We start from the raw sequence: 26,164 nt of genomic DNA, 5'->3' as shown, positions 1-26,164 counted from the left end.
CTGCAGCTGGGTCAATGAAGAGGTTAGGTAAATACCTCCCCAAAGAATGAAAGTCTATGCTTGCTTGCATAAACATATGCAGCTTGATAATATCGGTCTGGAAAGCAATTAGGGTGATGGGACTCAAAAACTTTTTATTTATGTATCAAGAAACAAAATGGAGTTCTGCTTTTTATGGTTATAAAGAAGTCGGCGTTTTCCAAATTACAATTCTTACAAACCACCATAATCTTCATTTCCATGGTTATACACTGCTTATTGGTAAATACGACCTATGTGACAAGGCGTTGATTAAATGTAGGAGTGCTCTCATAGTCATACACCCACAATATCATTATTTTATTCGAATCAGCACTCAGTCAAGCAAACACAACATGTTGGGTAAACATTAAAAGGCCTACTCTGGTAGTTCAGGATGATTGGTGTTAAAAAGTAACTTATATTGTAGAAAGTAATTCGCAGTGTATATAGAGTTCAGATGAAATCTGCTAAGAGCAATACATATTACAGAAGTCAGTGGCAGGCCATTTAAATAAATGCAATTATTTCACAATTTTCTGCCAACGGGTAGCAAGTAGCAAGAAGCTGTCTTGTCTGAGTAGAAGCACATACAATCAATGAATTGTGCTGTACAATGGAAAACCACTATACTAACTAAATACTTCAAAGATCCACTAGTTTATCTTTTGAGTACCTATAAAAAGATATTATATTTAAACATTTAATAATCAAATACTTAAATACCCGGGGTTATAGTGACAGACACTGTATGGCGAAGTTATTCTTGTATATTCTACATAATAATTGAGGCGGTAATAATTACTTGTTTAAGTAAATAGCTAAAACCATTGACATAAGGGATTACTCACTTGGATACCAATCACTCACTAGTGCTGTCAATTTATAACCCGGCCTTTCATTGTTCATTGACTGCCATGCTAGTGCAGTGCGGATAATATAGTGACTTAATTTCTATCCATTTTCTTAATTTCTGAACCTCCGTGTTCATCATGAGCCAACTATATACATGAAAGTGATTGCATTGAAAAATATAGCCATGGAATCTGGTCCACAAATACATGTACAGAAAATGTGCCTTTCAGCATTTTACATACATCTCTTGTCTTAATAAATCATATACAGTCTTAAATTACACATTTACTGTAATAAATACTTGTGTGAACAGTGAGTAAAACACATCGATACTTACTTATGCCATTATCAAGTTAATGAAAATGTAAGCTCAGTGCCTGGACATATGCCACTGTTGACCAATGTGCCAGTACTTTAATATAGTTTTGTAAATTAATGATAACAATAACATATAAATGTACAGCCCTTTGCCTATCCACTGATGAATGAAGACATGCCCGCACCATCCCACACTGTGCTATGAACCTGACTTCAGTATTATACCCGATCACAGCTAACAGAAGTGGAAATTTATATCTTCCCACTCCATCAACCCACAATGACCAACATGATGAAGTATGCTACATCATGGGACCTCCTTTGCCAGTACCAAAATATGAGAATAGGTTTTCCCCTTTTTTTCTGGCAACAAAACAGGGGTTAAGATGTGAAAACACCAAACTGAAACCTTTTTACAAGGAATCATGTCTGCATTAACCACAATACTTGTGGTCAGAATGCAAACAAAAAACACACTGATAATATATGCATTGTCTTTGAAACTGATTGGTCCACACCAGAGACAGCTTTCTTTTGAGCCAAAAGGCGTCTGGTCTAACACCATTTGAGACTAGGCTCCAAAGAAAGCTGTCTCTGGTGTGGACCAATGAGTTTCAAAGACAATGCATATGAAGTACTGTTGATGACTCTTGGACACCGTTGGTGAGGCACACGTATTTATTCCGTACAAGTAGTCACAACTGTGGACATACAACACTAGAGGGGGTATCGGCCCCCTCACCCGGCTAGCTGGGAATACACTGCTAGCTATCTCTGACCTACCTCCTAGTCCTCCACTAACGGGCTAGGGGAGGCTGTCTGGCCCGACACTGGTAAGTCGGGCTACGGTACCCGGAGTCCCAGAGCACTAGCTCTGGTTCTCGGGACCACGCCGCTGGCTCGGTCCTGCGCGGCCCTGACAAGGGCGGCGTCCCAGGGGAGTCCAGGGCTCTAGCTAGACGATCTTCGGTCTTCACTGGTTTAGCTTTAACATTCTGCCCCGAGCCCTCTGACACATCCCCCTTTATACTCCACCCCCGCTGAGGGGTGGGGCCCCGGCCTGCCTGGTGCGGACGTCGTTGAGAGCACCCCCCCCCCGTGCACTCACGTAGCCCCGCCCACTGTTTGTTTCCCATAAGCTGCCATGCATAACGGCTCTCTCTCTAACACCCCTACATCACCCCCGCCCACATAGCTTGCAGCCGTCCCGGCTGCCAACATACAAAGAAACGACAATAAAAGCGCATTTACCCCCTGACCGCGCGTGTGCCTCACTATTTTTCAACATAACGCGAAGAGAACAACAACAAGAACCAGAAAACCCCGAAGGGAAAACAACCCAACGCACCCCCCCCGAATAAATACGAATTCCGTAAAAGCAACGTATATACAAATCGCAAGGAACCCCCAACGCACACACAACACAACACAATGTGCCAGGAGCACACCACCGACGCAGCGCACAGTAACCATACATGTGAAAATAAAAAATAAATAAAAATTCTTCTTTTTGTGCATCACAAGAGTCTGCGCATTCTTGCGCGCGTCCTTGCCGCAGGCCCGTCACACGGGGCAACCCCGGATGGCGGACCATCCGGTGGCAGCTGTCCATTTCGAAGTGAGTCTGCGCTTGATGTCGCGAGACCCTCGGCATCCCCCGTAGGGGTTGTTGGGCGGGAGCCCGTCATTCCTGGTGCACCTGGGGGCGGGACAGCCGGCAACACGTCAGGCGAGAGCAGCAGAGACGGACCCTTTGAGTCGGCCGACCCCCCACATGTTTGGCCACGCGTGTGTGGAGTGGGGCCTCGCACCGCAACGAAGGGTTTCAGCCTAGAGGGGTGCACAAACCACCGGCGCTTCCCCCATTTGATGCGAACGCACTGAGGCCGCAAAACCTCGACCACCTCGACGGGGCCCCGCCACGGCCGCACCAGTTTTGAGGTCGCGAGTGGTACCTGGGGACAGTGCAGCCATGCCCTGTCCCCCGGCTTCCACTGTAGCACGTGCGCGCGACCCAGTCTGAGGCGCTCATTCGCTTTCTGACGCCTGTCGGAATTTAGCATGGCAGCATCCCGTGCCTCAGTCAATTTCGCAAGGTTAAATTTAACATGGTCGGCCAATTTAGTTTTTCCCAGCGGCGCGGGGATCTGCAGCTGTGCCCGAACAGGTGGGTCAGGTTCGCGGCCATACATGAGGAAGAAGGGTGAAAATCCCGTCGCAGCATGGGGGGCCAATCTGTATGCTGCCAGGACCCCTTGAATTTGCAAGTCCCAATCGGTCTGTGAGTCCGAAACCTGCTGCGACAACATAGACGTGATGGTTCGATGCAGACGCTCGACCATCCCGTCAGTTTGCGGGTGATAGGGAGAGGTACGAATTTTTTTCGTTCCCAGGAGCTCACAGACCTGTTGGAGGAGTTTGCCGGAAAAAAAATTTTCCCTGGTCGGTCAGCAGCCGCTCTGGAGCACCTTTGTCCATGACGTAACCTTGGACAAAGGCCTCCACGATGGCTGCTGCCGACTGGTTGGCCAGGGGCCAGGCCATAGGCCAGCGCGTAAAGTATTCCACCCCGGTCAACAAATATCTATTGCCCCTAGGGGTGGCGGGAAATGGCCCCAGAATATCCAGCGCGACAAGTTCGTTCACTCTGGAGACTCTGATAGACTGCAAAGGCGGGCTTGACTCCCGTGCTGGTGGTTTTCGCTGCGCACACCGAGGGCATGATGCCAACAGATCTGCGACATCCCTCGTCATGCCTGGCCAAAAAAAATCAAGCTGGAGCAAGGCGAGGGTCTTTTGGGTACCCAGGTGGAGGAGGCGCTCATGAGCAGCCCACACCACCCTACCCCGTAACCCAGAAGGGACCACCAGCCGGTGTCGATGGGATTTCCCGTCCCAATGCATCAGCAACCCCGCGTGCATTTCCCATGCGTCGGCATCACCCGTCCCCCGCCCCGCCTCCCCGGCGCGACGACGCGACGCGAGGAGGGAGGTATCCTCCATCTGGAGGCGCCCCCATTCATTAACAGGCAAACCCAGCAGGGAATCTTTTCCCTGTTGTGCGATAGAATTTGGAAGCAATGTTTCGTCGTCGGCGGCGGCCGCCAGGACCGGAACCGGCATGTCCCCTGCTGGCTTGCAACGTCCCAACCCCAGGAGGCATGCACATTCGGAGGTGGTTGGCATGCGCGACAGAGCGTCCGCGTTGGTGTGGCGAACGCCCTTACGGTAGGTGGTTTCGAAATCAAAATCCTGGAGGATCTCCAACCATCGGGACAATTGTCCCGATGGCTGTTGAACTCGCAGGGCGTACTGCAGTGCCGCATGATCTGTGCGGACGGTGAAATGCCGACCGTACAGATATGGGCGATACTGTTGGATGAAATAGACAATTGCCAACAGTTCCCTACGGGTGACACAATATCTTTGCTCCGCTGGAGACAACACCCGACTGCCGTACGCAACCACCCGTTCCACGCCGTCAACCACCTGGGAAAGCACGCCCCCAATACCCGTGTTGCTCGCATCGGTGTCGAGCAAAAATGGTTCCGAAAAATCGGGGTAAATCAAGGGAGGAGCTTTTACCAGGGCGTCCCGAAGGGAGCAGAAGGCAGCCTCCTCCTCCTGACCCCAGTGGAACCGAACCCCTTTTGATGTTAAAGCGTGTAGGGGTTTGGCAATCGTCGCAAAATCAGCGACGAACCGTCGGTAATACGACGCGAAGCCAATGAAACTCCTGACCTCTCCCACCGAGGTGGGAGTCGGCCAGGAGCTGACACACTGCGTTTTGGCGGGATCGGTAGCAATACCTGAGCGCCCCACGATGTGCCCCAAATAACGCACCGAATCGCGTAACAAATGACATTTTTGGGGTTTGAATTTCAAATTAGCAGCCCGCATCTTTAGGATAACCGCCCGCAACCTCTGGAGATGTTCGTCAAAAGTTTTACTAAAGACGATAACGTCATCCAAATAAATCAGGCACGACTCCCATTGCAATCCAGCCAAAACCAATTCCATCAAACGCTGGAAAGTTGCCGGCGCTGAGAGTAAGCCCATCGGCAACCGGTTGAATTGGAACAGGCCGTGCGGTGTACGGAAAGCAGTTTTAGGCTTTGAATCATCGTCCAGAGGAAGCTGCCAGAATCCCGAAAGTAAATCCAGTGCGGAGAAGAATCGCCCTCCCGCCAAGGCGTCCATCGATTCGTCCATCCGTGCGAGCGGGTATGCGTCGGCAACCGAAATTTTGTTAAGGCGCCGAAAATCAACGCAAAACCGCAACGAGCCGTCCTGCTTTTTAACCAGGACGATCGGCGCTCCCCAAGGGCTGGTGGAAGGAGAATTGATGTCGGCGGCTAACATGTCATCAATAGCCGATTTGACATGGTCCTTTTCGGCGGGACTTAACCGAAACGGATTCTGGCGTATTGGCGCGCTGTCACCCGTGTCAATATGGTGACACAGCAGATGAGTGCAACCCAAATCGTATTTGTCCCGACTGAAAACGTCGGAAAATTCCCGCAGTAGCGTTCTAAGCTGTTGGCGCTCTGAATTTGACAGGTCCGTCGATCCCGCACAAAGCGCATCGAGCCACCCTCCATCGCTGTCCGAATGTGGGTGCGGCCGGGGAGCAGTGCCGACGTGATTCGCAACAGGTTCCTCGCAGGGCACCGGCGTCGCGTGAGCAAGCACCGTCCCTTGAGGAACTACCACTGTCTGCGACCCCACATTGAGGATCGCGATGAAAGGGTCCCCGTCCCCTCTTACGACGGTCTGGGCCGGAATCAAATGAGGTCCACTAACCCCGGCCCTAGATGGTCCCAGCAGAATTCCCTGGTCCCCAATGCCCTCAGCGAAGGGCCGACGAAGTTTTAGAGGCACCAACATTTGAGCTCCCGGCGGCACACGAACTGTTTTAACGACGAACGCTGGTACTGTTACGAACGCCGTCCGAGCCGCAGTAGGGGAAGGCAGGAACGACATGCGTCGTCCCGACGGGAGCTCAATGCATCCCTGGTCTATTAAAATACGAATCGGCATTTTGCCCAAGAAGTCCGTCCCCAGCAGGCACGGAACCGCCAGCGAGGAGGAAACAAAAATCGGGCTCGACAATTTGATATCCCCGATACAAATTTGCGCTCGAATCTGTCCAATGATGCCAAGAGAGCCCCCGTTAGCAGCATAGAATGGGACGTTAACCGGCAGTAAAGGACGGCTCTGGACAGGTAGAATATTGTAAATGAGTTCGGAAATGATGGTCGCCGATGCCCCCGTATCGACCAGGATGCGTACCTCCACCCCGTCAATGTGTCCCACCACGGCCGACGACCCCGACGACGCGGCCACAACGCGATGGGCCAACATGGACCACTGCCTGGGTTCGATTTGAGTCCCCATAGTGGTGCGTGTTGGCCCGTCGCAGCGCAATGTCGGCCCCCCGTTCGTTGCGGTGTGCGAGTGTGTGACGAGTGTGTGCTTGGGCCAAACATGAGGGGTGCCGCGACTCGCCGGATTATGTTGATGGAGCTTGGGAGGAGGAGGGCCGGCGTCCTGTCGAGGCGTCGTCCCGCGCTGCCGAGGAGAGTGGCACCCCGAGGCGACATGGCCCCGGACGCCGCAGTTGAAGCAACGCGGGAGCGCCGGCGGCGATGACGGACGGTCGAAGCGGCTCGACCCATCCCGGCCCGACCGTGCTCCCGTCCCCTGCTGCAGTCGACGGTCGACGGCGTAAACCTTCACCGCACGCCCGGCCGCTGCCCTGCTGGCTTTCTGACGCTGTGACAGCAGGTTGGCGTGGAGGAGCCGCGCAGCCTGGAGGGAACTCATCTCCGTGTCCTCCTGTGCAACGACGGCGATGTCCAGGTCGTCTGCCAGCAGGAGGATTTTTTCTGTGACCATGGCGTCCACGCCGTCGTCGTCCATTCGAGGGAAGGCCGTCTTCGCCAGTGCCAGGAGACTCGTCCTGTACGCCAGGGGCGACTCCTTTGCACCCCGCTGGCGATCGTAAAACTGCTGCCTGCATTCCGCTGAAGGTCCGTAGACCCCGGCCAGCAACTGCAGCGCCATCTGTAGCGTGGAGCGCTTCTCCCTCGGCGCCGATGTAAGGGCGGCGAGTGCGTCGCTGTCGAGGAGCGCCGGCAGCGCGCAGAGAGCCTCAGCATCCGACCACCGTGCCATTTCTTGGTGGGCGAGGAAGCGTCGCTGGAAGCCGCCCCAGTCGCCCTCCGCGCCAACAAACTCTTTGAGCGGAGGCAGCCGTTGGTGCAGCGCAGCGGTCGCCATGGAAGCTCGCAGGCTGCTGTCCCCGTAACTCGGCTGCGCTTCGGCGTGAACGGCAGATGGTATCGCCTGTCGCAGCCGTGATGACGCTCCCTCCGCTGGCGGTGACGCGGCAGCCCCAGCGAGAGCGATGTTGGACCCGAGGTTCAGGCCGGCCACGTCCTCAGCAGCTGCTGCGGCGATGGCGGGAGATTCAAAGTTTGAATCCGTTGAGATGGCGGGAAGGCGCAGCGGACGTCGGTTCTCCTCGCCCCGTGGTGGTCCACCAGCCCCCAGCCGCGTGATGTGTTCGAGTGTGGCGGCAGCGGCGTAAAGCAGCTCCGCCAGCCTCGCGTGAGCCAGCCTCAGCCCTTCTGATGGCGGCTCCTCTTCATCCTGATGCCCCGGTAAGAATGCGTCCGGCCCCGGCTGCACGATGTCTTGTTGAGCCGTCTCGGGCTCGACAATTTCAGCGGTGTCCTCCACCTGCGGTACTCCGGCTCGAGCTGTCCGGCGCGTGTCCATGTTCGTAGTTGTTCTGACACCAGATGAAGTACCGTTGATGACTCTTGGACACCGTTGGTGAGGCACACGTATTTATTCCGTACAAGTAGTCACAACTGTGGACATACAATACTAGAGGGGGTATCGGCCCCCTCACCCGGCTAGCTGGGAATACACTGCTAGCTATCTCTGACCTACCTCCTCGTCCTCCACTAACGGGCTAGGGGAGGCTGTCTGGCCTGACACTGGTAAGTCGGGCTACGGTACCCGGAGTCCCAGAGCACTAGCTCTGGTTCTCGGGACCACGCCGCTGGCTCGGTCCTGCGCGGCCCTGACAAGGGCGGCGTCCCAGGGGAGTCCAGGGCTCTAGCTAGACGATCTTCGGTCTTCACTGGTTTAGCTTTAACATTCTGCCCCGAGCCCTCTGACACATCCCCCTTTATACTCCACCCCCGCTGAGGGGTGGGGCCCCGGGCTGCCTGGTGCGGACGTCGTTGAGAGCACCCCACCCGTGCACTCACGTAGCCCCGCCCACTGTGTTTGTTTCCCATAAGCTGCCATGCATAACGGCTCTCTCTCTAACACCCCTACACATATATTATCAAAGTATGTTTTTTGTTTGCATTCTGACCACAAGTATTGTGGTTAATGCAGACATGATTCCTTGTAAAAGGTTTCAGTTTGGTATTTTAACATCTTAACACCTGTTTTGTTGCCAGAAAAAAGGGGAAAATCTATTCTCATTATGAAGTATGGCCAAACAAACCCCATATCTGACATGGAATAACCAAATGGGCTAAATATTTTTTTTTAACAATGCAAGTACTGTAACTAAATAATATTAATTATAAAAAATATTGCATAACATGGTTATATGCACTGAGCACAAAAATATTTTAATACTTTTTACTACTTTTACTCTTAAACTTCGTATAAGAATAACTCTGTAACGCATGGGTTAACTCTGACATGAGTGATCTCAAGCAGATAACCAATTAACATGTTTTTCATATAATTACATTTGCATATCTAATCTGGTCCTTGACCTCCACCCAACCTGCACTGCTCAGCGTGAAGACCGGATAAAAAAAACCACCATGCCCAATTTCGTACTGGGCAGCCTTTATCCAGTAGTGGATTGACAAAGAGCTTTAATGTCTAACTGTATTCCAGTTACATGCTAATTTCTCACATTAACACACATTAACATCATGGTAAACTCCCATATTAACATATCCACTTCCGTGCCCTCTTAATTTCTCACATTAATATCATGCTAATCTCTCACATTAACATAGCCACTTCCGTGCCCTCTTAATTTCTCACATTAATATCATGCTAATCTCTCACATTAACATAGCCACTTCCGTGCCCTCTTAATTTCTCACATTAATATCATGCTAATCTCTCACATTAACATAGCCACTTCCGTGCCCTCTTAATTTCTCACATTAATATCATGCTAATCTCTCACATTAACATAGCCACTTCCGTGCCCTCTTAATTTCTCACATTAATATCATGCTAATCTCTCACATTAACATAGCCACTTCCGTGCCCTCTTAATTTCTCACATTAATATCATGCTAATCTCTCACATTAACATAGCCACTTCCGTGCCCTCTTAATTTCTCACATTAATATCATGCTAATCTCTCACATTAACATAGCCACTTCCGTGCCCTCGTCAAGGAGGCCCGCTTTCCTTCTTTTCCAGTTACATGCTAAATTCTCACATTATCATCACTAGCCCCGGCCACTTCTTTATGACCCTTGGGCTACACCCATTTAAAACCTTTTAAAACAGTCTGCCTCAGCAGCAGACCATGCTTTCCCACCTGATGACAGATGCTTGTGTTGCTTCCGAAACGTCGTGATTTATTTTATTTTCTACCTACGTGACTTTACCGAAAGAACCAGAGTATGGATTCCTGCAGTCACGAAAGCTTCAAATCAAGATTGTATTATTTACATTGACTTGAAACAAAAATGTAACATATGTTGTTAAAATATTTATCTTCAGTATGTATTATTTACATTGACTTAAAACAACATGTAACTTATGTTGTTAAAACATTGATCTTCAGTATACAGTGTTATTGGTACAACAAAGGTCAAATATTGCCCTGACAACCTATAGTTTTGAGAACCACCTTTCTCTGAAATAATTCTACCTCACATGAATATCCAGACCGCCACATTACCTTGGATTTCTCTGATTAGGAATTTCACACTTGCAGCCAGGTGGGATGCGTCAGGGAGAGGCAGGCGGGCTCTTCAGTCCGCTCCAAATCTGCCAATAATGACACAAAAGTTTGTATCTTAATCCCCAGTCTTAATTATGGACACCAAACAAGGTTGTCCATAGACTGAGTATTTGAACTGAGTATGAGAGTCTGACTGGACTGTCCCTGTTTGGCCTCTTATCCAAATACAAGTTAAGCCTCTTATCCAAATATCTAGATGGGTTTAAACTGAGTAACTATGCAATGCTAGTCTTATACAGAAAAAGGTTATTAGTACATGAAATATTCTCCATTGGGTACGGTTTAATCAGCAAGTTTTCAATGTTGTATGATAATGTTATAGCATGAAGCAAAACCTCCCTTCTTGTTTGGGCCCATTACTGGACATTAGTTTAAGTGGACTTGTTATTTAACTAGCCACAGCTGAAACAGATAAAGAATAATGTTATCACTTGCGAATGGCAGTTGGAATACAAAGCCAGTAACAATACATAAGTTTACTGAAAAAAAATATCACGTGTGCTTTTAAAATAGTCTCCTAGTTTGGCAAATGTGTTAAACATTAGGCATGCAGATTAACCACTAAAATAAATACTGTAGGTAACATTTTATCCATCAGCCCAAAGCCTTTACATGTTTGGTTATTCGCATTTGCTTAAAAAGCCAAACTCAGCCATTATTAAGCTTTAATGGGTATCATCAGAAAGGTGGGGTCTGGTTAACACATATCACTAGTCACCCTGATGTAACCAACTTGAGGCTTGGATCAGTATGATTTAAGAGTCCATTCAGCAAGGTAGGGCCCTATCCAAACAATGGCACTGTGTGCCCTGACACTGAGTAGCCGCAGGCACCTGCAATGCAAGTCAAAAGTAGTTTCAGCAGCGGTGTGCCAAATTATGAAAACATAGTGTATTATCGGAGACCTGTCAAGACAAATGTGTCTCCTGAAATCCCTGTGAGCAGAGCTTCATATCCTGTCAGGGGAACATGACTTCAAGATGTGACACAACTAAATTACAGCTGGTGTCACTTCAGTAATCGGATTTACTGTGCTTACATATTTTAGCCCTTTGAGCTGTGCTGCATTAAATTAAATATCAATTAACGTCATTTCAGTTTGTACAATCGTGACAACTTCAACTGAAGCCATTTGCAGAGTACTGTACTGGCTCATCTTAACAATAAGCAAGACGACGACCATGGTCACCACTTACTACCGATGATATTGCCAAGAGGTGGCTGGAACTCAGATTCAATTCCCTGTATCCCAGCAGTGCTGGTTCGATGTACCAACATGGCCATAATGACCACACTATTGCAGCGGTGAATATTCCACGTGCTTAAGGTGTGGGCCAAAATCTCCATGCCTCCCAGTATGTCTGTGCTTCCCACAAAGCGGCACTGATTTTATCGACACTCCCCGAGTGGATGATGGGCTCAGGTGACTGCGAGTCAGCTGCTGTGCCACAACGCCACCTCGCTGTTTTTTTGCACCGTTTTTAAATCGCATAACGCAGATGAACACAATTTCAGAACTAAACAAAAAACACATTTGTAATACTACGTTGGCAATGGTGCACAGGCACAACCAACACCTATTAGGGAAGTGTCGATAACACAGTGTCAATAACACTTCCCTAATAGGTTAACAATTCTATATAATAGACAACGTTCCGGGCAACGACCCTTTCGCGCCAGTGGTATACACGCGGCCATCTTGGTGATACATTGAATCAGTCATTGTTTATAGTGGAGGAATCCGATGAGCTATAAAGCTCTTGCACAGACGTACAGAAGAGGCGGGTCAGAAAGTTACAAGCAAAATAAAAAACACGATAGATGTGCAAAATCACAAAAAGGTTTCATTTTACAAGGTAAAGCCCACCGAGCTATTAGCTTATTTTTCAGAAGCGACCTGGCCATACATTATAGCTCAACGAAGTGGCTTATCACGTGGACAATTTATAGCAGCCAAATAATCTAAATAATAATATTGTAAACGCGTGTTTCTACATGACCACCAGCATGGCGGTCCTGACAACACACGTGTGAGATGAGAGGAGGGGGGGTGGGGGACATTGATATTAAAACATTGCACAGATTAAAAATGTATAATAAACCGAATGCACATTAGAGCAGCAACACAAACGCAAACAAATAACCCTACACTTATCACCGTTCAATCGTTTACGCCGTGAGCTTGCACGGCAATCATGCGCATTACGTCACCGCAGTGCCTGTATTACAGTACAACATAAAAAAACACATCCTCGGTAACATTTGTGAATGTTCGCACGTAGTAGGGGGCGTTGGGGGTATTGAAATGACCCCCCCCCCCAACCACCACCACCCGTCAACTTTGCAGTTGTGAGTGCGATATCGAAGCGATATTTGTGGGTACTCACTCAGACCCAACGCTGGGCATCCCAGGCCTAGTTTAGCTCCCGAGCGCCGCCGCCTCCGCTCGCATAACGGGATCGTGACAAAGAGACGAGTTCGAGCGACATAAAACCACGACTTCGCGCTAAGCGATGGACAAAAGTGGGCTACGGTGCATAGTTTAGTTTTGTTGTTTAAAGCGATGTAGGTTTATTAAAAAAAAAACACACGAAAACACACAAACACGGCTAAGGAAATCCTAGCCCGGCGAGAGACCAGGGCGAGTAAACACAGGCCCTGGGCACTGGCACGTCCAGGTTATAGGATTTCCCTTCAGATTCCTCTCAGTGTCAGAGGAGGTGTTCAGGCTAGAGGATTTCCCTCCAGATTCTTCTCAGTGTCGAAGGAGGTGTTCATACTAGAGGATTTCCCTCCAGATTCCTCTCAGTGTCAGAGGGTTTCCCTCCAAATTCTCAGTTTCAGAGGAAGTGTTCAGGCTAGAGGATTTCCCTCCAGATTCCTCTCAGTGTCAGAGGGTTTCCCTCCAAATTCTCAGTTTCAGAGGAGGTGTTCAGGCTGGAGGATTTCCCTCCAGATTCCTGTCAGTGTAAAAGGAGGTGTTCATGCTAGAGGATTTCCCTCCAGATTCCTCTCAGTGTCAAAGGAGGTGTTCAGGCTAGAGGGTTTCCCTCCAGATTCATGTCAGTGTCAGAGGAGGTGTTCATGCTAGAGGATTTCCCTACAAATTCCTCTCAAATCATACGAAGTGTTCAGGCTAGAGGATTTCCCTCCAAATTTATCTCGATGCCAGAGGTGTTCAGGTTGAAGGATTTATCTCAATTGTTGTTTAATTTATTACATCGGAATTTTTAAATACAACCATTGAGCTATCAACCCGAGTTCATTATTATTGTTGCTGTTAAACGTGCATTGTCTCTTGTGCGTCACAAATGTCTGACCCCCCCCCTAGGTGCGTGACGTCATTTATGGACGGCCCCTTTTCTGTCAACGCATGAATCAAGTGCAACGCGTGCTTTTCAATGAGCACCTTTCATTGTGCCCTTGATTTAATAATAATGATGACTATTCACCCCTTTCACAGCGCTGTGTCCTGTAAAAAAAAAACACTCGGTCCGAAATATGCCCATTCGCAGAATAGATACACAATTAACAACGCTGCGATTGCCACGTTGGGCAATGGGGCCGTCCATAAATGACGTCACGCACCTAGGGGGGGAGGGTCAGACATTTGTGACGAGGGGGGAGGTGAGAAATGTGACGTCACATCAAAATGCGCAACTTTAAATAAATATAGACAACACGTTCTACTTAATCAAATATACTTTTTAATAAATGTTTTCTCCTACATCAGAGTGCAGCGCCACATTAAATACGCACTACAATGACAAGAGTTTAAAACGTTTTGTAGCATGTTTTATATTTTTTTGGGGGGGGCAGAGCTTTGTGACGTCATATTTGAGGGGGGTCTGACTTTTTATGACGTCGTGCGACGATAGGGGGGGGGGGGTCAAAAATCGTCAAAAATCGCGTGACGTCATTTATGGACCTTGATTTGTGCCCTTGATTTAATAATGATGACTTCACCCTTTGCATAGCGCTGTGTCACGTGAAAAAAAAAAACACTCGGCCCGAAATATGCCCATTCGCAAAATAGATGCACAATTAACAACGCTGCGATTGCCACGTTGGGCAACGTTTTACCACAGCGTGTGCCAACATTTCGTGACGGTGCCCAGGCACCCCACGAGGCAAAGCAGGGCGTTGGTACAATCCACTCATTGCATTCCACTCAGCTCTCTCTTTTGCCTTGACGTTTTCAAAGTTTATGCCGCGACCGAGCGAGTTGCAGAAAGAAAAAAAGCAAATAACTTCGCAAAACCTCACAGCCCGGTTGGCTTTGAGTGCTACTCTGGGGGAGAGCAAAGGTCGTGTATTTTTTTGGCTTTTAACGAAACGTTTTAAAATCTCTGCGTGTAAGCGTCTACGCAACGAGTGTGTTGTTTTTGTTGTTTGTTTGCAGGCAGGCAGACAGACAGAAGAAGCCTGTGTAAAGGGCCCAAGCTTATTATGTCTGGCACGTTATACGTGTAGGGTTGTAAATAAAGGCGGAAGACTTCTTGTCTTGTTCCCGGGCCACTTTATTACAGTTTGTTTATATAACACTTGTTTTAGTCAAGCCGATGACCGCCGTCCATCGCTCGTTCGCTGCCTCACTCGCCGTGTCCCTATCCTATTCTCTACTCTCCTTTCCTCACCCCTCTCGGCTTCCGTGTCTCGCTGTCTCAGCGGGTCGACACCACCGCAGCCCCGGGGGGTCAAACGTGCCGACGTACGGACTGTTGCTTGCCCCTAGCGACCCTATCCTAGCCTACCCAGGTCCACACAGAATACTCTTAACTAGCTTGGCGAGTCCGGCTTCAGCTTCTCTTGTCTTCTGTCTTCAGCATACTGCCCCTCGGGCTCGTTTTGCCCGACTTATATATCCCTCGCGACCCCTTCCAGAACATTCTCCAGAAGATCCCTCGATGATTGGCAGATACCGGTCTTTTTGAATTCCGGACCACCTCCCCCCTTGTTTACCCCAACGGAATTACCCCAAAGGTCATCCTGACCCTGGCTGCTCTCGACATTACCATGATGATGCTCACCAATCGCCTTCTTCTGGCTACCGAGCGCGGACATGCAGCCGTTCTCGAATATGCGCGCGTTGAGCCACTACATATGCAGTACTTAACATGGACGAGTGATAATTGTTTTTTTAACCTTTTATCTGGCAACAAAACTGACACCTTTTTTTACAAGGAGTCATGTTTGCATAGACGACAATACCTGCAGTCATAATGCTAACAAAAAACATAACTCTGATAATGTATGCACTGTCCTTATCAGAGTTATGTTTTTTGTTGGCAAATGAGGTTCCAATGACGGACGAGTGAGTTTTCAAAATCCTTAGTTTTCCACTGGCCTTTCGGATTTGAAACTACATACCACGAATGCTTACAACTGTATTGAGTTTCTGGCCAATGTGGGGTGAACGAATTTTCCCTATGTTTGGCGATGTATGTGTGCGAACCGGGGACTGTACTTATACTGTTTCATGATTGTAAACGTGTCATCAATCTGTAAGATTGCAAAATTGCTTGCACACTCTAACGTGGCCAGTGTAACGTTATGATTGCATCTTTGGGTGCAACGGGTGGCGCAGTGGTTAGCGCACCAAACTATGAACCTTGCAACCTAAATTGGATTTTCCGGCTACATCTATAACAAGTGGCAATTAACGTCTGCACCGGTCATTGCCCACCCCCTTCAACTCACATTGGCCTGCATGGAGAAGTATGGTCAAGCAAGACGGGTGGATCTCGCATGCAGGATGGACGAGTATCGCTTTAGGCTGCCAGAGGGCATTATCCAATAAGACTGAGCATAAAGACTCATTGACTCTCACGGAGACTGATGAAGATTAATAACTCAATTTCGGGACACATGGCTTGATAGGAATGAGAAGGTAGTGTTTACACAGCGCTCCGTAGACATCCGTGACACTTCTGGTTGTATGGAGGCAGTGTAAAACAGCCTTGAGATCAGACTGAATGTCGGATGCTGACTGAATCTGTGAGATCGAGCAGAATGAAGCGATAGCGAAATGTCGTGGCATCAGTGGCTTTGGCTGTGAAGACGTCCTAACCTTGTCAGAGAGTTTTGGATTCCTATCCTCCCCACCCCTACTTCAGTCTCGGCAGATTCTTTCATGACACTGCCCTCCAGAAAATATATAATTGACCTTTTGCCCAGTAGCCCTTCTTAATCTCAGTGCTACGAAGGGACATTTAACCAAAATATCGCATATTACAGTATTATACTATTCTACGGTACATTCTATTCCTTTGAAGGCAATGTTATTGATGGACGTAATAACTCAATGTTATTCGTACTTGGCTCCACGCCTCTGAGTTGAAATATTGTGTGCGTTACAGATTATATTTTTATTCACCCCCCCCTCACCCCACTCCCTGCCTTCCCAACAGTTTGTGCTGTTCTGGGTCTTTTAAAACTACACTGATTGCATGACTTTCCACTTGGGTCAACGTGCATTCAAGAATGCACGTTGACCCAAAAGGAAAGTATTTTTGGCGTCCTCTGGTCTAACACCGTTTTGAGACGAGGCTCAAAAGAAAGCTGTCTCTGGTGTGGACCAATCAGTTTCAAAGACAATGCATATATTATCAGAGTATGTTTTTTGTTTGCATTCTGACCACAAGTATTGTGGTTAATGCAGACATGATTTATTGTAAAAGGTTTCAGTTTGGTGTTTGCACATCTTATCACCTTTTTTGTTGCCAGAAAAAAGGGGAAAACCTATTCTCATGCATTCAAGAAGTTGTCATGTAATAATACGTCGAAATGTAATGAAACTAGATAAGGTATTGATTCTAGCATATTATAATGAAACTAAACAATGCATTGATTCTAGCATACTATAATGAAACTAAACGATGCGTTCATTCTTAGAATTTGTTGATATAAATATATTACCGAATTCGTCACCTTGATATAAATAATGGGTTTAAACTAAATTGTAATTTTAGGTGATGAAACTAATTGTATTTGACAGAAACCTTCAGGCAGTTTAGTTTCTGAATGCAGAGCTCTATAGCAAATAAAATCATATACAGTACTCCAGAACCAAATAAGTTTGCAGATGAGATGTTCTAAATGTCACACTTGAATAGGTCACTACTGCCTATGTAAAAGGGCAATCTCTCACGCCAGGTGGAATAGCTATATACTTATTTTAAAATGTATTAGATGTCTCAGTGCTGCTAATTGTAAGAACAATTCATACGTAAGATATGTTATTCAAAAACTAAATACACAGTTTAGCACATGCCCAACTAGCGGCGCTATCGAATAGGTAATAGATAAGAGTGTAACACGTTTCTTGAATTGAGATATTTTATTCTAAGAGCTTGGGAAAGAGAGGACGGGAGGCAAAGTCTTAACAGTGCAAGGGAAGAAGCTTAAAGAGAAGTGTTGTAACCTGCAGTGTGGCTAGTGCGTTGTGCAGTCTACTCCACGAGACAGGTCATATGCATGTCGTGTCATGGAATTGCCAGGCCACACAGCATGACGTGTGGCTTCGGTCGCTGTGTACATTGGTGCAGGAATAGCGCCTCAAACGTTTATTATCAATGTACTGTACACTTATTCGCGGTGGCTCGAGTGCTGGACTTGTACGCAGACTGAGATATTTGTAATGTAAACTAGCAAGTCCACCGCGTATGTTAGAGACTGTTTTGGTTAGCGTCATTCTTGTCAAGGAAAGCTGATTCTGTGAACTTGCTCTTTACTGCTCAAGCCCCGTGACTAAACCTACATGTGTCCTTAGCTTTTTGGCAGAATTGGATTTATTATCATGTACAGTACTTCTTCGCCCGTATTGTGTGTAAAAACTTTAACCGGCTACCATTGTATTGCATTTGTAAGCCATTCCGCAGCATGTACGTGTGTTCTATTCGGCAGTGATCTGTGACATGCCTTATGGCTTGCACCGTGCCACATGATAAACTAGTACAGCCTTTCAATTATTTGGGGTGCCGCGGTGGCGAGATATTAACTACCTCGCCGAGTATACAGGAGGTTGTGGGTTCAATCTCGACCCTGATTTGGAGTTTACATGTCTCTCTCCCCGTGGCCGTGTGGATTTTTCTCTGGGTCTTCTGGTATGTCCCTTGACATTCAGAAACATGGGTTTAAAGGATTTGGCTGCTATACATTTCCACATAATAAGCCACTTCGTTAAGCTATCTTTCATTTGTGGCCAGGTTGCTTCATAAAAACGAGCTATATAGCTCAGTGGGCCTTACCTGTAAATATAAAATGTACAAAAAAATAGTTTTAATAGTAATTTACTCAAACCACTGTGGGCAGAAGGGCCTCCACTAGCGAGAGCAAAATAGACGTCCTCTAGAGAGCATTTGGCCAGATTTCTTGGAAGAGGTGGTCGTACCCACACTCACTATACGTGACCATGTGCGACTTTTAGGGTAGTGAGTTTTGAATGCATTTTCTCTTCTTTAGATGCCATAGCTCATCTCTCGAAGCATTAGGCGTTTCCATCCTTGTTCTTTCGTATGGCCGATGTAAGTGATGTTCACATTCAGTTTCTTTATCTGAGAATTAGTGAAATGCAGGTACACCCACCAACACCGCCTCGCCATTCATATTCGGGGCAGTGCGAAGTTACCGTGGTCTATGGTTTGTATTTCGTAGCCACAGTGGCATGCAATGGAACGTATCAGAGGTGGGACAAAGTCATTGTTATGCAAGTCCAAGTCGAGTCGCAAGTCATCAAATTCATGACTCGAGTCTGACTCGAGTCCAAGTCACATGACTCGAGTCCACATCTCATAGGTGGGACAAAGTCATTGTTATGCAAGTCCAAGTCGAGTCGCAAGTCATCAAATTCATGACTCGAGTCTGACTCGAGTCCAAGTCACATGACTCGAGTCCACACCTCTGGAACGTATGAACAACTCATCCCACGCTCGGTGGCGTTTGAACCCTAGGACGGCATGGCAGACCTGCCGACTTACATTGGAGCGGAGCAGGTGCAGAGCGTGCTGCGCTATGATGCACTGGTGGCCCGTCTAGAGGTGGCGCTGGGCCGGTTCTCACTGGGAGCAGCTGGTGGCGTGGTCCAGCCACTGCGAGCCATCGTGCCTGTCAGCCCACATTCGGGGTGAGACAATGGTTGCCAATTTTCGAAATGCAAAAGCACCGTGAGATGTATGTCGCGGTAGCCAATGGTGCTAATCCGAGGTGTGGATATGTGTAATATTGCCCTCAGTAAAGAAGTCATCGGTGCACATTACAATAGAACGGGAACAGTACAGGAGTATAGAAGAACGAGGCACTAACCACAAAAAAAGAAAACCCGCTGAGGAACGGCTAATACTGACTGAGCAAAATAAAGACTAACTGCACGCAGCGAATGTATAGCTTTAAAAATGAATACGTCGTAAATGAAATAAATTAGTAGAGAAACCGTTTATATATCTCACAATGCCAGAAGGGGAGAGAGCTAAATGTATGTGCACTGCGCTATGAGTGGTGGATGTTTAGGTTACTGACAAAAATGGGGGCTCTTAAGGTTCTGGGAGCACTTACAGATTTTCCAAGACAGTGGTGTCAAAAAGAGGATGATCCAGAGGGAAAAGTAGGACATGTGGTATCCCTGAGTGAGGTGCCAGTGATACGGTCCGTATGGGTGGCACAATAGGCTCACATTTGATCATCGTACTTTTCACTCTGTGCTCTGAGAAAAGTGACAAATGTTCAGAACATTGCCAAATCAAGTTTTGTATTTACATATAAAGTGTTCCCAATAATGAGCGTTGAACAGCATAACAAACCTTTCAAATCAAAGTATAAACTGGTTCAAATTAAACGTGAACAGAAAGATTTTAACACGAAAAATGCATCGTGGGTAAGGTTCCACAAAATTAATCAGCCACAGTTATGTGCAATAACCTAATGGGCCGCTGTTTTGAAATTGGCCCTGTGTGCTGTGGTGAGTCTAATCGCTCAATATCTTTTTGGCTGATTTCAGCTGTCTGCTGGTGATGCCGGCCTACAGCGCCGGCGACGAGGCACTAGCCACAAAGCTCGTCACATCTTACAGCGGCAACGCCGGGGGGCCCTTTCCCACCCACCAGGCCACAATCCTGCTGCTCGACCCAGCCAACGGCTCCCTGCGTGCTGTGCGTACCTCCCTGGCATTCTTGGGTGTTTGTTTTTTGCTACGTTTGCTGTCGACTTGCTGAGTGAGTAGGCAGCAGCTTCCTGCGTCGCGGTCGGGTTTTGCTAACTCTGAGGTACAAAAAAAACGGGGACGTAACGTGAAAGAATATTATATCACAGTGCTGAAAATGGAGAGAATTTGAGTGTTTGGCTGCTAAAAATGTCCACGTGATAAGCCACTTCGTTGAGCTATCTTTCATTTGTGGCCAGGTTGCTTCATCAAAACGAGCTATGTAGCTCAGTGGGCCTTACCTGGAAAAAAAATAGTTTTAACTCCATGCAAATCTATTGTCTTGAGTGGTGTATTATTATGCAACTGACAAACCAGGAGCTTTAAGATTTCAAGATTTCCCAAGACGGCTACTTAAAAAAAAGGAAATATTTTGTAAAAACCTGGTCAGGTGGCAACACTATTCGATAGGGTGACATCCATCGTTGGGGGTCTCACAGTTTCGGGAAGATGATTTCAAAAAGTGCAACGAAATGGAAGCGAATTTATCATATCTTCCTCTGCCAGAAGATGACAAGATTTATTCCATGTAATTTTTACATCATGACCAGTTTGGAGACAATTTGCTGAGTACTGGTGCTTTATGTGGACATTTCACATTGCAGAGATTACATTTAACCACCTGCATGTGTCACCAACAATTGTGAAAATCTGAGATGGACTGTCACCCCACTGTAGTTATGAATTTGCTATTGAGAAAAATTAGCATTGGTCATTGCTCCTATTCTGATTCCTTGATACCCCGTAATTCCATTATGCAGGTAAGCCACGTAAAAGCAGTCAGTCCTTCCTCTTAAAAATATAAATTGATAAAGTTCCGGACTACGAATGCCTGATTCTATCATGATGAATACACTGTTCCCAGTCTTCTTAGAAATCCTGGCGAATGGAATGTTTTCAGCAAGCTCAGAGAAGATCAATCTAGATTTGAAGTTTTCGTAACTACAGGGATCTATACTCTTTGGTTCTTTCGGTAAAGTCACGTGACTTTACCGAAAGAACCAAAAAGAGTATGATAGAAGAACTGACTAACATCCCAACCAGAAGAGTTATTCTGTGCTGCAAAGATGATTGGTGGCCAAAGGAAGTTTAAAAGTCTGTTACCACAAAACAAATGTATACACCATCAATAAACCAGCTTTCAACACCACCCCCATTACTGTCATGAAGGGGAAGAAAAAAAACATCACACACACACACTGTTGAACAAATAATTTGAGGAGGCTCAATCCCATCTAACCTGCATTAGTTGTTATTACTTCACGAATTGGCTATGAATGACTGGTCCAGACATTCAATTAGTGAACCGAGATGAGCATAGGTCGGACATGTGCACCTTCACTACAACGTTGTGCTTCTTCCATGTGTCTTTCGGGTAGATACATGGCGGATGTTCTGCTCTTTCCTAGATCATGGATGGGAGAATCATTACGGATATGAGAACAGCCGCTGTGTCTGCCATAGCTACCAAGGTAACGCTTTAACAACACACGCCATCACCTCCATTGTTTGAGTTGTGTACATCCAGCAGCTTGATGGTGGGTTTGGTGGATCATGCAGGTATGGAGCAGTGGGTGTTCAGGACATACGCATTTGCTGGGGAAACACATTCCTGTGGAGGGAGCTGGTAGGAACGTTGGGTTGCTCGGTCAATGGCCAGGGTCAACGGCGGCGTGGTGTATTCCGCAAATATGGCCGACTTTGTGAGGGCAGGCACAAGCCGGTGTGAGTAGATTAAACGTTGAGTTGTATAAGGGCACCACGGGGTGACCAGCCCCTTCCCACCCAGCCCCACCCCTCCCACCCCCCCCACCCAGCCCCACCCTCCCTCCCCACCCTCCCCTCTCCACCCAGCCCCACCTCTCCCATTTTTGGATGCACGATGGATGGACGGACACAATAATCCCCTGTGGGCTGGTGTAACCAGGAGGTTCCTACCAGTATAAGGTTCCTGTAGCAGGCAGTACAGCAAGTGGGCTTTAGCTTAAAAAAAAACATGATTGCTGGAGCACAAGTCCATTTACGTCCAGCGGCTAGCTACAAACAGAATGATTACAATTTTAATAGGTAATTGGTAATACATTTCGTGAATTGAGCAAGGTTATCCAAACTTGGGATCCATGATATGGGTCTCAAGTCAACTAGCGTATCCCTTTATATGCAAGAGCTTTATTAGGAAACTAGTTTCTAGCCACATGTGAAATAAATTATTGGATGAATAGGTGGACTGTATTCATAACCAGGTCAAGGTTCAGGGAGTAAAATATGTATATGATATGTTTAAAATTATGACATATATGTACATATGTTTAAATTATTTCGCATCATACGTAGCCAAACCGTGCTAATTGGAGGAGCGGGGGAAGGACAACAAACTAAACACAAAACAGCACACTAAACACCATTACAGATATAGAAAATGACTCATTCCAAAGAAAGTTCTTCTGAAAAATGAATTTTCAGACTTATGAAGGCATTCAGGGTAAATATTTTATATTATAAAAGTATTGCTATTACAAGTAATTAGTGCAAGGCTCCAAGCACATTGATAACTTCCGCTGCTATGAGTAGTGGACAGCACAACCTTCGCCTGGCGAGACAGATTGCAAGGGTTCAATCGGCTGACATCTCACAGTGCCTGTGGGAGATCGTGAAGGCTCACCATCTGCCAGAATGTACAAAGTTAAGTATTCCTTTTTAGATGTTATGCAAATTAACAATGGAAAGTTACCCATAAATTGCCGAAACAATGGATATGACAATTTAATTTTGTAAAAACTACAGTTTTCACTTTTGCAAATTGTTTTAACATGAATATAAAAAGGTCCATAATAACACGATATAGTTTTCGACATTTGTCCTATTTAACACGTCTTTATTTACGTGTTACATGTTGCTAAATTAAGATATTCAAGGTAAAGAGCCATCTTGCGAATATGTCACCCATTTCCGAACTACATTGACATTTTTGACAATTTATGGCAATGTGACAACTCCATTATCCTATAAACCTGTTTTATATTCTTAGGTTTTTTCGGTAAAGTCACGTAGGTAAAACATCAAAATTAATACAAATAAAATAAAATAAAAATCACGACGTTTCGGAGGCAACACAAGTCTCCGTCATCAGGTGGGACCGTCACAGCCGGATTAGCTGCATCAAGTGAGGCAATGATTCAAGATGTAATCCCTTAAAAGCAAGTTGAGGGGGGAGGAGAGGGGGGGGGGGAGCTCATCAGAATGTGGCTACCACTCATCAGAATGTGGTAGCCACATTCTGATGAGTGGTAGCTCACCTGATGACGGAGACTTGTGTTGCCTCCGAAACGTCGTGATTTTTATTTTATTTTATTTTTATTAATTTTGATGTTTTACCTACGTAACTTTACCGAAAAAACCTAAGAATATGAATCCTTGCAGTCACGAAAGCTTCAAATCTAGAATTAAAACCTGTTTTATATGTATACATGAAGTTACATAATTGGATTATCAATAATCACCTGAGCCTAAAGTGTTCCTGAATTATACAATAACTAACGTTTATATTCATGTATATGTGTATTGGGCGCCAAGGTGGTGAGATCTTAACTACCTCGCCTGGTATACAGGAGGTCGTGGATGCTATCCCGACCCTGACGCCTGCTGTATATTTTGAGTTTGCGTGTTCTCCCTGTGGTCGCGTGGATCTTTATCCGGTTTTCCCCTCCACATTTGTAAACCCGCGTTTAGAGTACTTGGCTGCGATAAATTTCCACATGATAAGGGACCGTCCATAAATGACGTCACGCACCTAGGGAGGGGGGGGGTGTCAGACATTTGTGACGATGTGTGACGAGGGGGGGGGCGGTTGAGAAATGTGACGTCACATCAAAATGCGCAACTTTAAATAAATATAGACAACACGTTCTACTTAATTAAATAGATTTTTTATAAATGTTTTCTCTTACAACATCAGAGTGAAGCACCACATTAAATACGCACTACATTAACAATAGTTTAAAGCGATTTGAAGCATGTTTTATTTTTAGGGGGGGGCAGAGCTTTGTGACGTCATATTTGAGGGGGGTCTGACTTTTTGTGACGCCGTGTGACGAGGTGGGGGTCAAAAATCGTTCAAAATCGCGTGACGTCATTTACGGACGGCCTCTAAGCCACTTCGTTGAGCTATCATTTGTGGCCAGTTCGCTTCTGAAAAAGAGCTACATAGCTCAGTGGGCCTTACCTGGTAAAAAAAAAGTTTTTTAGTTTTTAATTGATTGTTAACCCGCATGTGTCCTGCAGTATCTGTCGCCTCCTGAATCCCGAATCTTGTGCATCTTGGGGGCTGGGGCTCAGGCTCACAGCCACTACCAAGTCCTCATGCAGATGTTTCACTTCGATGAGGTTTGTCTATAATTTTACATTTTTCATTTTCGTCAAGCATTGTAGCAACTCGGTTGAACTCTACAGCAGAGCACAAGCCACTCGTCCTCCGCTGCTGTCATTGCACCGATGACAATGCTGTATGATTCATCATCACCATCATCCTCGTCGTCATCACCATCATCACTCAACTATGTCATTCACTATATTCGGGTGGAGCGGTAGGGTAATGGTTAGCTTACTACACTACAAACCCAGTGAGGTGAGGTCCAATTCTTGGCCACAGCTATCAATAGTAGCGAGTGATATCTGAACCAGTCCCAGGCCTCCTCCCCTCTTCATCAACTTTAGTTCAACCCGCAGAGGAACTCAGGTTGCTGGCTTCGTAGCGCAATATGCTGACCATTGCACCATCACTCCGGCAACTCTGATTATAGTGCCTGTGATGACACACAGTGGAGAACCCATCCGACGCGCTTGGAATTGCATGTTTAATTTGAATGTGGCTGTCGCTTCCTCTGCACGATGGTTTTTCTCGCACAGCTCACTCTGTCATCTCCACTGGAAATGTGAGAAGCAACGTTTACAGCGATAAACAGAGTTGAGGTGTCTGAACTGAAACCTGCTCCCAGGGCGGCAGATGAAACAATGGCGCAAGTTTCTTAAGTTTTTCCCCCCATCCGCCTGCAGTTATTCAATCGGCAGGTCACGTGTGGTCGGTGTAAATGGTTGGTAGGCACCACCTCTTCCAAAAAAGTTAAGAAATATGGCCAGCGTGGTGGAGTAGGCCTAACTACTCTCTTGAGCTTCCTGTAGTGGAGGCCCTTTCACCCGTAGTGGCATGAGCAAGAACTTGCAGAGCTCCGCAGTGTAATTCCGTGGTGACATGGCAATGCCGTGCCTAACACGTGTTTGTATTTGGTTTATAAGGTGGCCTAGCCAAGATTAATTTGAAGGAGGAACATTGCTGGAAACCCATTGGCCTTTTGGACTTTCCCAATTACAATATACATCAACTGCCCTAAGAGACCTTGATTAAGCCTTGTTTGCTGATGATTGCGAGATGTGCGATAATACGTTACGATTGGACCTTGGGGATTTGACAGCAGCATTGTCCCCTGCAGTTGAACCGCTGCCCCTCAGCTAATCGCTTCGGCTTCCCCGTGTTACTTTTTAATTCATCGCTCACTTGCCGGTTATTAGCCGCGTGGCTGTTAGAATAGAGATCGCCGCTCACTCAGCAAAGGGACGTCTTAACGCTGGCAAGCGTGAAGGGAAGGGACTGTACTGCTCGCATGGGGAGCTTGGTTATCGTACAATGACAGACTCTCGTGAGTAATGCCACCAAGTCTCATCATCACCATCATCTGTCGCATCGAAACGATGA

At 46.8% G+C, this 26,164-nt stretch overlaps 2 protein-coding genes across 9 annotated transcripts in view; one reads left to right on the top strand and one right to left on the bottom strand.

Annotated features, from left to right (window-relative positions):
• LOC144730345 (kelch-like protein 24) overlaps positions 1-12,911 on the bottom strand; it is a 32,469-nt gene extending 19,558 nt beyond the window's left edge. For 3 of the 6 annotated variants that reach the window (XM_078611096.1, XM_078611098.1, XM_078611099.1), the window contains exons 1-2: positions 12,608-12,906; positions 10,158-10,246 (exon numbers count right to left, since the gene is read on the bottom strand). Coding sequence is in view for 1 of the 6 variants with exons in the window: in XM_078611095.1 (XP_078467221.1) it covers positions 3,589-7,974 (4,386 nt within the window). In the remaining 5 variants the exon portion in view is untranslated. Of the gene's footprint in view, positions 1-108; positions 7,988-10,157; positions 10,247-12,607 lie in introns of those variants that run through there. The other 3 variants (XM_078611095.1, XM_078611100.1, XM_078611097.1) reach the window with 3 other exon arrangements.
• The window catches only part of CRYM (crystallin mu), a 44,570-nt gene that overhangs the window by 5,395 nt on the left and 13,011 nt on the right, over positions 1-26,164 (top strand). Inside the window, exons 1-5 of one of the 3 annotated variants that reach the window (XM_078611101.1) lie at positions 14,249-14,527; positions 19,172-19,344; positions 20,215-20,365; positions 21,825-21,887; positions 24,697-24,798. In XM_078611101.1, the coding sequence (XP_078467227.1) occupies positions 19,178-19,344; positions 20,215-20,365; positions 21,825-21,887; positions 24,697-24,798 (483 nt within the window). In that variant the 5' untranslated portion in view covers positions 14,249-14,527; positions 19,172-19,177. Of the gene's footprint in view, positions 1-14,248; positions 14,528-19,171; positions 19,345-20,214; positions 20,366-21,824; positions 21,888-24,696; positions 24,799-26,164 lie in introns of those variants that run through there. The other 2 variants (XM_078611102.1, XM_078611103.1) reach the window with 2 other exon arrangements.

The sequence above is a fragment of the Lampetra planeri genome, chromosome 35 (assembly GCF_965212315.1).
Source record: "Lampetra planeri chromosome 35, kcLamPlan1.2.h2, whole genome shotgun sequence".
Lineage (NCBI taxonomy): Eukaryota > Metazoa > Chordata > Hyperoartia > Petromyzontiformes > Petromyzontidae > Lampetra > Lampetra planeri.
This window is presented reverse-complemented; position numbering and strand designations above follow the sequence as displayed.